This window comes from Manis pentadactyla, chromosome 13 (genome assembly GCF_030020395.1).
Source record: "Manis pentadactyla isolate mManPen7 chromosome 13, mManPen7.hap1, whole genome shotgun sequence".
In the NCBI taxonomy this organism is placed as follows: domain Eukaryota; kingdom Metazoa; phylum Chordata; class Mammalia; order Pholidota; family Manidae; genus Manis; species Manis pentadactyla.
In genome coordinates this window covers 10,554,478-10,571,781 of record NC_080031.1, presented here as the reverse complement: position 1 = coordinate 10,571,781, position 17,304 = coordinate 10,554,478, and the positions used below count along the sequence as shown (strand labels likewise).

The 17,304-nt window shown below is 37.4% G+C and overlaps 1 protein-coding gene across 1 annotated transcript; it reads left to right on the top strand.

Annotated features, from left to right (window-relative positions):
• Window positions 1-13,985: 13,985 nt before the first annotated feature.
• Window positions 13,986-14,921, top strand: LOC118934630 (olfactory receptor 8B12-like). Its single transcript, XM_036930277.2, has one exon. It carries the CDS (start codon window positions 13,986-13,988, stop codon window positions 14,919-14,921), a length of 936 nt encoding a protein of 311 aa, XP_036786172.2.
• Window positions 14,922-17,304: the final 2,383 nt, after the last annotated feature.

Genomic DNA, 17,304 nt, shown 5'->3' with positions numbered 1-17,304 from the left:
GTTGATATTACTTATATGGAGAATCTCTTCACACCTTACCCCAACTTTTCTGTTGATTTTAATCTTCTTAATTTTAGGAGGACTGTATATTAGGCATATTCACTTTTTTGTCTGAGGTAAAAGCTGCAATCACTGCCTATTTATGATTTGGCTTTTGACTTTTCTTATGATAGAAAATTTTTAATTAAAGCTATTAATCTTTTATTGTTCATGATGTTTTAATCATACTTAACAATATTTCTCTCCTCTTAGGTTATAAAGACATTCATTCATTTTCTCATAATGTTTGCATGATTTCATTTTTTTTATTTGGATGTCTGATCTTTTTAGACATTGTACCAGTACATGGTGTGAGGAATGGAAACAACTTTATCTTTCCCCATATGGTTATCCAGGTGTTCTATCACCATTTATATATATAAAAAAGTCCATCTTTTCCTTGCTGATTTGCACTGCTGCCTTCATTACATACTAAGTCTCATAGGTGCTTGAGCTATTTCTATGTTTTCCATTCTGTTCTATTGGTTTGTCAGTCTACTGATAAGCCAATACTACCCTGCTTTAATTATAGAAGCTTCAGCATCTATGCATATCTTGAAGCACATATTATTATGCACATATTTTTTTAGGGTTTTCCTGGCTATTCATTTTTAACCATAATGCTTATAATTAATCTGTCTAGCTCCAGAAAGAGGCTTGATAGCATATTTAGTGACAGTATCTTAAGTTTATAAGTAAATGTAGGGAGAATTGACATCTTTGGATCTTGAAACTTCTAATCATCAAGTGTGGTATGTGCCCCCATTCTTCTCAGGCCTACTTCAGTATCTTCTAGGAATGCTTCATAATTTTCCTCATCTATGTTTTGCACATTTCTTATTAGATTTATGCTTGGCAGTTTTATTTTATTTTAGCTCCTCTAGAAGGGTTTTATCTTTCTATCTTCTGATTATTATTTGTACATATGACTTCTACTGAATTCTGTATTAATTTTATATTATAAATGTTATTTTTTGTTGACTTTTTCCATATATTTTCAAGTTTTCCAAATATGTAATAAAATCTTCTATAAATAAAGATAATATTACCTGTTTTCTCCTGGTTCTTATTCCTTTTATTCCTTTCCCATTTATAATTGCACTTTCTAATACCTTTAATTACCTGTTAAGTAACAGTGGAGACTTGTAGGCATCCTGGTTTTATTGTTGGTTCTAATTAGGAATGTCTGTAGAGTTTTCAAATTAAATTGCTGGTTTTTGGTCTGAGTTTTATATATTTTGTCATCTCAAAGAAATATCAATCATTCCTGATGTAAATAAGTATTTTAAAAGCATGAATGGATATTGCATTTGTCAATTTATTTGGGATTTTATTGCCTTAAATTTTCCTCTTTTTCTTAAATCTTTGTATGTTTCTACAATTTCTCCACCTCTACAGACTCTTTTACCTCTGAGCATGCACAAGCCTGCTTTACACTTACAAATTTCCTTTGACATTCTTTCTCTGTTCCCCCTTTTCCATCCAAAATTAAGAAGATGTACCAGTGCTTCTTTCTCCTACACATTCACAGTCTCAATGCTATTTTTTGTATGTTACATATGTAATTTCTTGCCTATGTCTCCCGCATGTTCCAATGTCAGAGTGTAACACCCTTGTTCAGACACACTTGTATTTCAAAATCTGATTTTTCTATGCCAGTGAGAACTGCAGGTCTGATTTTCAGGGCCTCCTCAAACTCTAGGTTTACCTTCTGTTTATGTGCCTTGATAACTGTCCTGAAATTTAGGCATGATGCCACCAGGTAGAAGAAATCACTTTGTATGATCTGAGTTTGAAGGTTTTATGCCCACTCCAATTTCTCAGTGGGTATGAAGTTTCATTTATGCAAGATGAGTGAGTTTTAGAGGTCTTCTTTAAAACACAGCACCACTAGTTAATACTGTATTATATACTTACAAATTTGTTAAGAGGGTAGATCTCATATTAAGTGATCTTACCACAATAAACAAAACAACTAAAACACAGAAACAAGGAATATAACATAAAAAGTCCTACCATATTCCATGTCATTTTTTGAGAGAATATACAGCATTTAAGAGACTAAACTCCAGAAAAAAAAAACTGTGGAGTTTTTACATTAACACCATGTTTTAGCGGAAACTTTTTACAGCCACTGGGTAGAATTTAATTTCTGCATTCTGTTTCAAATGCAGAAAGGATGGAATTATGGAATAATTATTGAACAAAAGTATGAATCATTCATATAGTGAACTTCTGTCTTAGCCAAAATAATAGAGAATATATACTCGGATTCTTGGCCTCCAAAAGTGAAGTATCTTTAGAAAAATGTCACCATGGTTATGTGTGATTCTTCCCTGCTGTCACTACATGGCATATTACTGCTTCCACAGAACCTGTCCTGCACAGGCTTTAAGCCCTTTTGGGGCAGCTTCTATTGTTATTTGATAACACAGTCTTTGGTAACTCTAAGGGTTGCTAGATAGTTTTCCTGAAAAAGGTAATGTGATGAGGGCTTTGCCACATTGTGTGTGTTAGCACTCTTGCCCATTGCCAGGTCCATCGATTGTGCTCCTGAAATTTGTCATCATTACAGAAAGCCAACATAGAGATTCCCACTTAGAGTCAACCCTGCATCCTTTACCTTTCTCTGCAAAGAGGGACCCATGTTTATGTTGCTTCGATAAGCAGTCCTTGGGGGATATGAAATCCTGTGAAGAAGTCAAAATGTTCTCTCTTTGTGAAAACCACAACTTCCTTGTATATTACAGAAACTCTTTGGAAATAATTCTTATCCTCTCTGCCTAACCAAACTACATGGGTTTGTTCTTCCCTGGACATCTTGTGAACCCAGAGGGCCTAGCTGCTGGGCTATAGGACCAGTTCCCCAAAACCTCATCTGGTCCTCTCTGTGTTCTTACCTACTCCACCAACTTGCAGGACAAAGTCACAAATGTAAGCTGAAGACTATGATCAACAGTTCACCTCTCTCTGCCCCCTTTCCTCATACAAATAATGGCAAAGTTGAGTGCCCTGTCCCTAGTCTGAACTCAGGAATGTTACTGCAAGTAGGAAGTGCTGGTGAATTGTTTCAGAGCAGTGTGTACCTTTTTCTTCTTGAAGTTACATGTGGTTTGGAAAGCAGGCTTCTCAAATTGCTCCTGTTTTTATTTACTGGTGTTTGCATAGAATAACTTGGGATCCCAAAGCAGGGCTAATAACTGACCAATAAGGAAAAAGCTGGGATGAAGGTGAAATGATCTTTGAGAAGTTGTAGTCTTGACATTTTCTAGTTATTCTTTGGAGATGATTTGAAAAATAAATATTTCAATGGTGAAACAGTTCTGAGCTATATTTATGAAATTTGGAAGTAAGAATTTAACATGCAACTATGTGCATATGTGAGATATGTAATTATATGTTATTCACAAGAGGAAACCTGGTTTGAGCAATTGATTCCTCCTCTCTGCAAATGGACCAGTTCTCTCAGCCAAAAGCAGATGATTCCTTTAAAATGGGTACCCATCCTTCCATGCTCCAGGAAAGCAAAGTATGGGAAAATCCTTTCACTTTATCCTTATCGCTGCTTTTCTCCTCCTTAAGAGTGGAGAGTGACTCATTACTGCTGAAGTTGGAAAACTGAACAAAGAAGGAATGGCCAAGTCCCCTTAGGTCATTTTTTTTTCTGGACTGGCCTAACTTCTGAACCAACACTTGTCTTCTCTTTCATGTGTCCCATACCAGCTGGTAGGGAAGGCCTGATGTTGTCCATTTCTCCTGTGCCTGGGTCCATTGGACTTACCGCTGTGGCTGCAGAGCTAAGCTATATCCTCTGGTTAACTTCATTAGTATTAAAGCAGATCCTTTGATCTTCCGTGAAGCTCCTTGTCTCATTTCTCAATGAGTTCTCTAATGAAAGTGCAGAGAGTAGGAGAGATCAACATCCTTAATGACCCCAAAGTCTCTTTTACTCCCTCCCACACACTCACCTGCCTTTGTGCCAGTACTCGAGGCTTTCTGGCCTTCCAGGCTTTTGTATTTTTGAGTTAGTCTGCCTACAGTGCCCTCCTCTACTCTCAGGGGTCAACCCACTTATTCATGGCTCATAGCAATATATTTCTAGTATGTCATACACCTGATGTCACATTTTTTTAGTGACAATAACAGGAACAAATAATGGGGCATAGTTTCTTAAAGTAAAATAAAGATGCAGACATTCATCTGTTATAAAAGCAAAAATATACCATATACTAAAACATATAATTGTTTTATATCAAAAACCAATTCTCAAATTTTATAAAGTGGGCACTGAACTACTTCCTGAATTGATTACCTAAGGAAACTCAATAACCAATAAAGTGTAATTAGATGGCTCATGAAGAATAGATCTCTATCTATGAATGGATATTTTAAAAATGGTCCTCATAATATTGACCACTTAGAATACAAATGCTGTATATGTTATATGTTAAGTAAACATTTAACTAACAATAATGTCATTAGTCTTAATAAACATTAAACAATTTATAGATGCTCTGGTGGACTTCATTTCATAAATTTGCCTAGAAAACTTTGAAATAATACACATATTCAATTGATACTTCTGTGCCATGTAAGACATTTATCCTACTTTCATTAAAACAGCATAAGAACTGAATATTCTTTTAAGAAATAACTACTGTCACAAGATGAAGTGGAGAAATAAGTTGTTGTCTATTAATACAATGGAATAATACTCAGAACAAAATCCCAAAGTACTGCTTCACACAATGACATGGATTAATCTCTTCAATGACATAATGATGACACAAGTAAACCAGAAAACAAACTTATGAGGTTCAAGAACAGGCAAAAGCAACCTATAAGGATAGAAACCAGAATATGGTAACTTCTGGGTGGGGAGGGGTTTCTGTTGACTGGAGATGGGCATGAGGGAACTTTCTGGGATGTCAGAAATGTTCTGTATCTTTGAGTAGTGATTACAGATTGTGTTGAAATGAAGATTTCTGCACTTTATGTATGTTAGACACAGTGTAGGGCAAAGAAATGCATGTATATTTTAAACGGATTTTTTTAAGAAGGAATTCTGGATATGATGGACTATGACCCTACTAGGTCTGGATAAAAAATTAAATCTGGATACAAAGCAAAGCAAAACAACTACCTGAAGATGCACAGAAAGATGGAGTCCTCCGAAAGGAAGAGGAAATTGATACATTGTCTGATATGTTCAGACATTTGGATATTAATAACCATGGGTATTTGATAGACAATACTCAGCACATGGAAAATCAAAGGGAGAGATTTTGGCACTGGGCAGTTATTTGCAATTCCAGGAGAATTTTCAGAATGCACAAATAGGAAACATAATCAGGATAGAGTATTTGGCTCTGCAGAGATGGTTATTTGTGTAGTTCTGATATACAGACATTAAGTATTGAGAATGAAAAATTGTAACTTTTGGGAAGGAGAGGAAGAGGAACTGGGCGGTGTTGGAAAGTGAACAGAAGCAGACACATCCTGGTAGAGAATGAACACTCTCCTGGAGGAGGGAAGATAGGGAGCAATACCAAGTAAGTCCCATCTTTGTAGTTTTTTTCCTGAGCTTTAACTGCAGTCTGCCTGGTGCCCGTGCAGAAAAATTCAATCTCTGTGGTGTGACGAACCAGATAAGTGGAGTCAACAAATCATAAGTACCAAAGAGATCTAGAGGAATTCTGGAAACAAATGAACCAGAGAGGGAATCTCCAAAGTAAATTCATTCCCATCTCTCCCTGGTCTCTAAATCATGCATGTGCAGAACAGACGCAAAGCAGCCCAAATAAACATGCAATATCTGAACTGGTATCAGAGATTCTGCCCAGGAACCACAATTTGTAGTTCAGTCCCAGACAAGAATATTACTAGATAAAAAGAAGGAAAGCACAACACACTGGGGAAAAATAACAGAAATCAGAATCTCCATTTAATATTCACAGTATCCAGTTTTGGATAAATGGAATATTAGTTGGATACAATCCAAAATTGCTTGACATAGAACTAAGAAAATGGAAAACCTTTTTGAAAAAAAATCAATTGTGTCAGAAAACAAGATGAACAAGATGTTGGAACTAACAGGTATGAATTTTGAAGTAGTTATTATGCCTATTCTCAGTAAGGTAAAGCAAAATGTTTTCAACTAACAAAAATCTTAGATGAGGAATGACAAATCTCAACATAAACAATAAAAAATGAATTCTATAATGGGAAAACATAATTTCTGAAATAATGGAATGGGTGTAGCTAATAGCTGAATGGACATGACAGTAAAAAGAGTAAGGAAACTTGAAGATCAAGCAATAGAAATTAGCTAAGGTGAAATACAGAGGAAAAGATTGAGAATCACTAATAGAGTCCCAGAGGCCTGTTGAGGGCATATCAAATGGCCAAACAAACTATGCTTGATTGAAATATCAAAAGGGGTAAAGAGAAATAATGGGACACACAAAAAGTCTGAAGAAATAACCCATCCAAATTTACCTAACCTTCTAAAAGTCATTTTTAGATATAAGATGCTAAGTGAACACCAAGTAGAATTAATATACAGAAGCTCATAGGAAGGCAAATTATAGTGAAACTGTTTAAGTCAAAGATGAAGAATCTTAAAAATCAACAAAGAAAAATAAAATACTGCATAGAAGATACAATGGTCTGATAAAAGGCTAATTTCTCATCAGAAACCATAGGAGCCCAAGCAGAGTGTAGCAACAGCTTTAAAGTGCTAAAAGAAAAAAAAAATCACAGTCAAACCAGAATTCTATATTTAGCAATAAAATTCAAGAAGGAAAGCAAAATACGGTCATTTTCAAATACGAGAAAAATAAGGGAATCCATTTTCGATAGACCTGAAATATAAGAAATGGTAGAAATTCTTCAGGCTGAAGGAAAACAATAGCAGATAAAGACTTGGATCCTTAAAAAAAAAAAAGAAGGACATCAAGAATGGAAAATGTCTGAATAATACCTGGGTATATATCTTAAGGAACTGAAAAGCAACTCAAAGAGATATTCACACAACCACGTTCACTGCAGCAGCATCCGCAATGCCAAGAGGTGAAGCCACCGAAAACAAAATTAAGATGGGAGAGCCGAGCCCAATAATTACCTTAAGCCTTAATGAGTTAAACACTCCAATTAAGAAGAGATTGTTAGATGGACTATAAACAAACAAAAGAGAAAGACTTCACTATATGCTGTTTACAAGGGACACACTTTAAAATATAAAGACACGTAAAGGTTGAAAGTATATGATTAAAAAAACATGGCATCTACAGAGTGAGCACAAGAAGGCTGAAGGAGCTATGCTAATTGCAGACAAAATAGATTTTTAAAAGATATGTAACCAGAGAGAGAGAGATGCTTTGTAATGATAAAAGGGACAATGCATTAGGGATCATAATACGTATATGCTCCAAAACAGAAGTGCAAAATATATGAATAATTCAAATAAATAAAATAGTCATTAATTCATAACTATTATAAGTTAGGCCCCATTATGTACTGATCAGTGAGTACGTGTCTAAAATAGAGGAATTCCGTCATTATGGAAGGGCTGAATCTTTGGCAAGTAATACCCTTCACAGCTGGGATTTGCTGCCCATATCTGATCACAGTTACACTGGGGCCAGGGAGAACTAGGAAGCATCTGAGGGGAGTATCTGGGGTCCACACACAGCCCTTTTTGCCCCCATGAATAAAAGCAGCCCTACCTCCTTTGCTGATTAGGAGCAATTATTTCTGCCTGGATGGTGAATCTACATCTTGTTTGTGCACTTCGGGCACTGGTGGCAGCCATACCTTACAGTTTAGTGGGACCCTTGCTTGTCCTCTGGCCCCAGTGCGGCCCCCTGGGGGCTCTAGGGCGTCCAACCCTCTAAAGCCCATAATTGCACAAAATCCCCTAGTGGACCATTGGAAGTGATGAGAATAGAGCCTTTCCTTCTTCAGTCTCCTGGTTTCCAGTACTCCGTCCCTTGAGCATCTTACCTCTGAGCTGGCACCTGACTTGTGTGGTAAAGAATTTCTCTAGTGTTCTATGAGGCTGCTTCTGGATGGTGTGGTATGTGTTATGACCACTGGAATTTATGGTCCTGGGCCGACTCCCACACTTCTTTCAATATGCAATGATTCTCCTGCTTGAATGTTAATTAGTCATTCCATAAAAGATACTGTATGAGGCTCTGTGGGAAGTAAAAAGCAAATCCACACTACAAATGCTTGTTACGGGGCCCCAGTTTTTTTCCAATGATGGTCCTGGTCTGAAGATAGCACTCTGAGTACTTAAAGTGAGTTAAGAGCTTTGTAACTCCAACTATTAAATTTTGGCCTTCTGCTCAAACCAGAGGTAAGGACCTTTTTGTATGCTTTCTTATCAAAGAGGCAATCTGGCTCTCACACTGAGCCATTCAGTGTTTATTAATAGCGACTATTTATCTATCTGCAGACCAACTGAGCAATAATAATCAGCTCATTCTGTGTCTCTGAAGGCACTGTTCTCAAAGGTTCGAATCGCTGCACCTACAGCAGTGTTCTCCTCCACAGGCATATTCCTGAGTAGCCACCCATGATTCAGCAGCCACTGCGGGCCAGACACTATCCATGCCCACCTTCTGAGCCAGAATAATGATCTCTTCATCCACCTGACAATGAGTTGAGTCAGTCTCCAGTCCTCATCTTCCTGTATTTTTGATTGGACCAAACTTGTTATCACTTACATTAGACCAGGTCCTCTGAGAAGCACATGCCAACACAAGATTCGATGTGTAACATGTGTCAGGGAAAATGAGGTGGCGATGGAGGAAGCTGGGAGAGACATCAGACTGGCAGGCCTGCTGCTAAGGCTGACGGAGAATTCCTGAGTCAAATTCCACTGGATGAGGAATTCCTGCATCTGGGGAGAGCAGGCCTGCTTAAAAACTCCTGTCCTTTTCAGGCTTCCCATTCACGTTAGCTGGGGAAGCCTGTGGGAAGCGCGGCCTTAGTGCCCGTGTGGTGATGACTGATGTCAGAGGGCAGCAGCGGGGTGATCGGTCGCTCACACTTCCTGAAGCAGTAGATCTGAGAAGTGCATTTTCATATCACCACAAGGAACTTAAATATAAAATACAGTGTTCATTTCATTAAAAATTATTTTAAAAGATAATTCACCGCTTAAAGCAAAAATAAGAACAATGTGTTACAGGGTTTTAACATAAGGTGAAATAAAATATATGACAATGATCACAAAGGATGGAAGGGGAGTTAGAGGTATACTATTTTAAAGTTGTTAACATTTAAATAGTGTGTTAAAATACTATTTCAAAATAGACTTAAGATAAAGTTAGATATCATCACCACTTTTAGAAGCCACTAATAAAATGGCATATAATAAGCCAACAGAAGGTAGAAAAGAGAATACTAAAAAGTATTCAACTAATCTAAGAGAAGGCAGGAAAAGGGGAAAAAAGGAATAAAGACCAGATGAGATGAGTAGAGAACAAAAAGCAAGACTGTAGGCTTAATTCCATAATTACATTGAATATAAATAATCTAAGCATGCAAATTAAGAGACTGAAAAAGTTATACTGGATAAAGAAAAAAAATCAAAACCTGGTTATATGCAGTTTAAACAAATCACACTTTAAAGAAGACAGATATTTTACTTTTAAAAAAAAGGATGGAGAAGACATCTGCACAAGAACTAATAATAAGAAATCTGAAATAGTTATAACTTTCTGATACAGTAAACTTCAGGACTTGGAGTATTAAAGATTGTGAGGGATTTTTCATAATATGATAACATAAAAATGCATAACAATTCTATATGTGTTATACAGAACACATGTGACACCACCTAATAACAGAACTTTAAATACATAAAGCAAATACAGACAGAAAAATTTACAAAAAGTTGGAAGTTCAACACTCCTCTTTCAGTAGTTATTTAAAAAAGTAGAAAATCATTATGGGCATAGAAGACTTGAATAACACTATCAACTGACATGAACAAAGTGACATACATGCAACACCTCACCCAGCAACAATAGATTACAGATTTTAAAAAAATATATGTAAAAAATTCACTGAGACAGACCATATGTTGGGACATTAAACAAATTTCAATACATTTACAAGAACTTAAAACATACAGAGCATATTCTCTGACTGTGTGGAATTAAATTAGAAACTAAGAGCAGATCACTACAAAACTCCAAATATTTGGAAATTGAACTACATATTCCTAAATAACCTGAAGTTCAAAAAGAAATGACAATGGAAATTAGAAAATATTTCTGAACTGAATAAAAATGAAAAAAAAAGTAGCTGTGCATTGTGTGGTGTAGCTAAAGCAGTTTTTGGAGCAAAATCTGTAATTTAAAATGTCTCTATTAGAGAAGAAAAGAAGTTTAAAATCAACAACCAATGTTTTTCACCCTAAAAATCTAGACACAGAAGAGCAAACTGAACCCGAAGTGAAGGGAAGGAAAGAAATGATAAAGATGAGAATGTAAATTGATGAAATAGAATATCAATAAAAGGGAAAATAAAACAGAGTATAAACCTTTTAAGAGATCAGTAAAATTGATAAGATTTTAGCTAGGCTTATCAACACAAAGACACACAAAAAAATTAATGGTATCAGGAACAAAAGAGGGGCAATCATCACAGATCCCACAGACATTAAAAGATAATAAAGGAATCTTAGGAACAACTTTAGGCAGATAAAGTTGATAACTTAGAGGAACTGGAAAATTCTTGAGGAAGAAGAGCTCAGAGAACTGAACACTGGAAATTTTGACACATGGCAGGAATAAAGTGATAAAGAGACAGAACAGGAGTTGCCTCTATTAGAATGTAAATCCCCTTAGAGAATGCCCATTTCTTTTAAGTTCTTTTACCTAGAACTTTAATATGCCAAATAGACACATTAAAAATTAACTAAACATTTACTGAGGTCGTATCAAATGAAGTCATTTCAGCTGCCATCTTATCTCTGGACAGGCTCTCTGAGTTTTTTGGTTGGAACTGTGGCTTATTGTTGTTTTTCTCTTGTGTGGAGTAGAAATTATTGCTCTCAGCACCACTCAGCCCTGTGTGAAGGTCTAGCAGAGAGAATAGGGTTAATGCATGCGCAGGAGGCACATATACAAAGATACTGTATTATATATACATTTTCCACATGAGTATGCTATAATCCATATCTCATGTACATGTTAGTGTTAGCAATAAATAGAAAAAGGAATCCATTATACAGAGACTGAAGTTTCGGGAAGGAGTTCTGTGACAAAAGTGACTTAATCAAGAATATTTATTTCTATGTTTCTCTGCTTTTATTGGAGTAAATCAACTGTGAAAATGACTCTGGAGAAGCCCCGGTTCACTTGAAATAAAACCTTGGTGCATCTGAAATGAAATTCCCATGGAAACCATTTCTGAAGTGACAAAAATCTCTCAAGAATTTTGCACCATGCATATAGGAAACTTCTAAGATTCCTGCAGAAAGTGAATATTTAATGAACCCTTATGGTCTTTGCCCTTGAGTCTTAAGGGGAGTTTACTTCTGGTGCTTATTTTAATTTTTTGATAATGGATTCTTTTTTTTCCTATTTCTTTAATATTTCTTTAATATGAATAGTGGGATTGAGAACCGGGGCTGGAATACATTAGTATCCCTCTGGGCCGTGGACATTTCTCAGTGCAAACAGACGAGACACCGTCACTGCTGTGTCTTAGCTGAGGGTGAGCAAGTCCTCACTGATGTTTGTGCATGTGCTCACAAACAGACACACACCTGTGTGCAGTGGTCTTAGTTGGACTTGCCTGGAGGAAGATGGACTTCTGCTTTTGTATATTGAATTCATAACTTCTCCAAGACTCCAGCCTTAACTCTGACCAAAAATATTTATAACCCATCTGCTAACTATGACTGGAATTTCCTCAGATAAAGATGTATTTTTTGGATAGAAAATATGCCATCCTTAATGTATAACTGCCCCTGGTAGAGTGTAGAATGCAAGTTGACTTGAAAGGTTTTGTTAGTCTATCAGTTTCAGTCAATAACCTACATAGTGTGACTTGTGATTGACTAAAACCTTATTAGCAAGGTCATATGCCCCTTTATTGCATGACTATGATCAGAATTTTCTCCCTTAGAGTCATTAATTTGAGTTAAAGTATTGCATTTAACATGCAAGACAAAACTTTGATGCCTGGAAGGGTGCTGCATGAAGCCATGAACGTCCGTATCTTTGCTGGAGTAACTGTTCTCATCCAGCAAATGCTTTTCAGCTCATCATTGCCAAAAGTCAGATTAATTTACTCATTTACTATGTACCGTAACCCTGCCTTTTCATGTATTTTCTGTCTTCTCCCATTTGAATGAAAGTTCAATGAGGGCAGGAATCTTTTTTGATTTTCTTTTTGTGTTCCCACTGAAGAATCACCAGGACTTAGAAGAGTTTCAGGGACAGGATAGTTGTTGAAGGAATGCCCTTCTTGTTCAAAGTCTTTCACCAGCTCCCCATTATTGGACCTATTTGCTGTACCATCCGTTCTCTGTCTTTAGGCCTTGTTAAAAGTTGTTACTAGTTTCTGACAAATGTTTATTTTTGATAATCTAGCTTAAGCTGCATGATCAAGTAGTGGAGAAAAATCAGAGAAAGTTTATTTTTAAACTTGGACAAGGTGCACAAATTCGTGGTATCTACTGGATGTGATTGAAATAATGAATACTCTTCTCTTAAGTCCTATACCCTTAATTTTACCTTTTGTGGATCTAACACTCCATATTCAATTAAAGTTATGTGAGTATGTTTTATCCATAAACTGTCTCATGAGATCCTAGTAAGTAAAAATGCTGCATCAGAGATTTTGTTGTTCTTACAGGGAAGTGGTGTAACCCAGTGACAGACTAAGAAGTTCAGACTAGGGTTTGGCTCAAGATTTTGTACCCTACAAGCTGCGCATGATCTTCACTTTAAAATGGAGATAAATAAGTCTAATCTCTAAGGTTGTTGTGAGGATTAAATGAAATAAAGTTATATGTGCATTGCCTGGATTCTTGGTGGTGGTATGAGTGTACTGGCTGAGATATGTTTGGTATACACTAAATGCTCAATACAAGGTAACAAGTATTATTTTTCTCACAGTGCGTTGTTTTTGATTGTGCTTGAAAAGGTGTAACCAGATGAAAGAAGAGGTCATTAAAAGCCACACTGAGCATTATCAAGGGTGCAAACAAACATTTCCTTTTCCTCAGGGAGATGGTCTCTGGGGCAGTGGTCCTGAGGGAGTCTCTGTAACTAGGTCACTGAGATCTCCAATGCAGAATAAAACTCGTTCGTCTCTGATTATCCGTGGGCTTCAGGAAAGGGTGCTGTCTCAGCCCTGGAACTGGACAGGAGGCTCAGGACAAAGCCACAATCAGAGGCCACGTTCTTCAGCTCAGCAAGATAAACTAGAGGTTTTGATCCTTAGAGAAGTGGAAGCCGAAGCACAGGGGTTTGAGCTCCGAGTTGTTATCTTTCACCAGGGCCATCTGAGTCCCCATGGAAGAGGGATGGCAGCCAGTAGAGGACCACACCGTGACTCCAAGCAGAAGGGTCAGCGCCTGCCTGCCCTGCTCTGTCCTTTAGCGGGGTGGTTCTGACCTCAAACCCCTGGAGCCAGACCCCCCGAGTTCACCTGCTGCTGCAGCTTGGTAGCAGGGGAGCTTGGCGAAGTCACTTAGACCCAGGGTCTCCCCTTCCAGGGGGGATAATCACAGTTGCACAGCATTTGGAGCAGTGCCTGCCCCATGGTGCTCAGTTAGTGTCCCTTTTCTTTTCTTCTCCATCTCAGGCCCTTAACTCCCATGGTGGGTAGCCTCTCTCTCTCTCTCTCTCTCTCTCTCTCTCTCTCTCTCTCTCTCTCAGTGGCTTCTTTTTCCCTCACAGAGCATCCTGGAGGAGATGGCCGTAGACAATGCCTCCTCTGTGACAGAGTTCATCCTCGCGGGCCTGACCAACCAGCCGGGACTCCAGCTCCCCCTCTTCTTCCTGTTCCTAGGCTTCTACATGCTCACCATGGTGGGGAACCTGGGCTTGATAACCCTCATTGGGCTCAACTCCCACCTGCATATTCCCATGTACATTTTCCTCTGCAACTTGTCCCTCATAGATTTTAGTTTCTTTAATGCCATCGTCCCCAAAATGCTTTTGAGTTTTGTCTCCAAGAAGAACATCATTTCCTATGCAGGGTGTATGACTCAGCTCTACTTCTTCTGTTTTTTTGTCTTTTCTGAATCCTTCATCCTGTCAGCCATGGCGTATGACCGCTACGTCGCCATCTGTAAACCCCTGTTGTACACAGTCACCATGTCTCCCCAGATGTGTTCGCTCCTTCTGTTGGGTGTCTATGGGATGGGAGTGTTTGGGGCTGTGGCCCATACGGGAAATATAGTGCTTCTGACCTTTTGTGCCGACAATCTTGTCAATCACTATATGTGTGATATCATGCCCCTCCTTGAGCTTGCCTGCGACAGCTCTTACATAAATTTGCTGGTGGTTTTCATTGTTGTGACCATTGGCATTGGAGTGCCCATTGTTACAATTTTTATCTCTTATGGGTTCATTCTTTCAAGCATTCTCCACATTAGCTCCACCGAGGGCAGGTCCAAAGCCTTCAGTACGTGCAGTTCCCACCTGATTGTGGTTTCTCTTTTCTTTGGGTCAGGAGCTTTCATGTACCTCAAACCACCTTCTGTTTTGCCCCTTGACCAAGGGAAAGTGTCTTCCATATTCTACACTGCAGTGGTGCCCATGCTCAACCCGCTAATCTACAGCCTGAGGAATAAGGATGTCAAAGTTGCCCTAAAGAAAACCTTGAACAGAAAAATCTTACTTTGAAAATGATTGAGAAACGAAACACAAAGCTTTGCTTATTTGAATGTTTCTTTCTTTTTCAGTGAGGGAAACATGTGCTAGTGCTTGCTTTCCTATCCTTAGAGGGAATTTTTAATATTTAGTATGTGTGCTTGTTTTTAAGCAAACTCTTTCCCTTTACTTCACCATACTGTTCCTACCATTCTCTGTTTTGTGAAAGTAATTTCTACTGTTATTATCTTTGAATAGGACTAAGAAATAATTTAATCCAGCTCCTTATATGTATAATAAGTTATGCACCAGAATTTCACAAATATTTTGTAGATTGCTCATAGGCACACATGTATCTGGTGCCAGAGCTGGGTCTGGAATCTAGGCGCTTGAATTATAATCCACTTTGCTCTGCTTTCCTTTAGCCATGCTTTCTTGATCCACCGTTTCCCTGGCAGATTTCATTTCAAAAGTTTTTATTCTTATTTTTGCATTTAAACAAACCTAATCCTATTTACAGTGATGCCATGCAACTTCTCAAGGGTTAATTTTTGAAACATCATAGTTGCAAGAAAGTTGGAGGTGAAATATGTGGTGATTTGGTATTAGCAAAATGATTTTTAAAGTGTTTTAAGATTTTTTTTGGTGGTAACTAAAGTCCCTCATAGAACCAAGCAAGGTGCCCACTGGAGTCATGTGCAGAGAGTGCCAGTGACTCAGGTTAACTCGTTAACCTTCCAATGGAGAGATATACAGATTTAAGGGAGTTAAAATGTTGGCTGCAAGTTTCACTAATTATTTCCAGACTAACAAGATAGAATTTTAAGCCTCACTTCTAGGGCCTGAATGATGTACCTGAGTAATAGACAGCTTGGGGTGGAAGTAAGCCATCAGTATAGTACCAACCAACTAGTTAATTAGGGAGGCAGTTGCCATTGTATTTTAAGGCATCACATATAATTGTGATCTTTTCATAGTAAGGTGTAATGGAAATGAATGGTGGTGTCAGGACAGGTCTTATAGTGACAGTATTAAGTAAATGGAGGTACAGCTTTATAAAAAGAATCAGGACAATGTTTTTTGGTTTAAAGAAATTATTAGTGGCAACAGTTCTTTTAGAAGCGATGGTATGTGAGCAGTGTGAAAGATACTTTGACTTAGGAACTTTTCTTAGGAAAGTTCTCTTCTGTTAGAAAAAAGGAAAGTTTGGATAAATGTTTGATTTTGTCCTTTAGAATTGTTCTATTAAATTAGGATGTAATAAGAGGAATGAAAGTGTAGGGGAGGATTGTGCTTTGAATAATATAGTAGAGAGAAGATCACCGAGTTCAGGACGCGCGGGTTGAGAGTGCAGTAGGGATGATGGAGAATCAGTGCAACACTGGCAAATGAAAAACAATCCCACTCCCTTTAAGCTGAAGTATAAATTAGATACAGCAAAGTGCACAAACCTTAGGTAATCAATTTTTTTTCACATGTGTAAGGCTACGTAACCAACACCTATACCAAGATATAGACGATTCTCATCATTTTGAAATATTCCTCCTTGCCTCTTTCCAGTAAATATTACTCCTCATTCTCTATAAAGAGGTATTATTTTCACTTTTATCATTACAGATCCATTTAATTCATTCTTGAGCTTCATATAAATTGTTAAATATTGCATTTATTTTGTTAGGTCTGGCTTCTTTCCTTCAATATAGAGTGTAGTGTGATTTTCATCCATAACATTATATGTATAAATACTTTGTTTTTGGTTATTGCTGTTTAGTATTCCATTGTATAAGTATAGAGCTATTTATTAATCTACCATCTTCTTAATGGACATTTGGCTAGCTTTCAGTTTCTACACAGTACTAATAAAACTGCTATGAACATTCTTGAGCATGCAGTTTCTTTGAAATACATTCATTTCTTTTGCGTCTGTACGTAGATGTGGATTGACTGGGTCACAGGATAGGCATACTACTCAGCTACTGGAATGCTATTAATCTGTTGTCCACAACATTTAAACTGATTTGCACTCCCAACAGTTTCCAGGTAAAGATGCTCCTCCCACTTTTGAAACCTTGTTATTGTCAGTTCTTTTCCTTTTAACTACTCTTTTGGGGATGTTGTGAAATATATTAGTCTTTATAAAGTTTCCCTAGTAAATAATGATGTTGAGCATTTAATATATTCATTAGCTATTTAGATATCCCACTTCGTGAAGTGTCTGTTCAAGTCTTTTGTTCACTTAAAAAGATAGTGTTTTCTTTTTCTTATTGAGTTCTAAGAAAGCATATTCTGGATATGAGTACTTTTTCAGACATTTATTTTCCAGTTCTTTCTGATCAGGCTGTGGCTTGTCCATTCCCTTGGCTATTCCTAATTATGTTTTTTGGTGATAGACGTTTTAACTTTAATGAAGTTCAAT

Bases quoted from the DNA above. Each gene is read 5' to 3' on its own strand.
- LOC118934630 (XM_036930277.2), top strand. From the start codon at position 13,986: ATGGCCGTAGACAATGCCTCCTCTGTGACAGAGTTCATCCTCGCGGGC.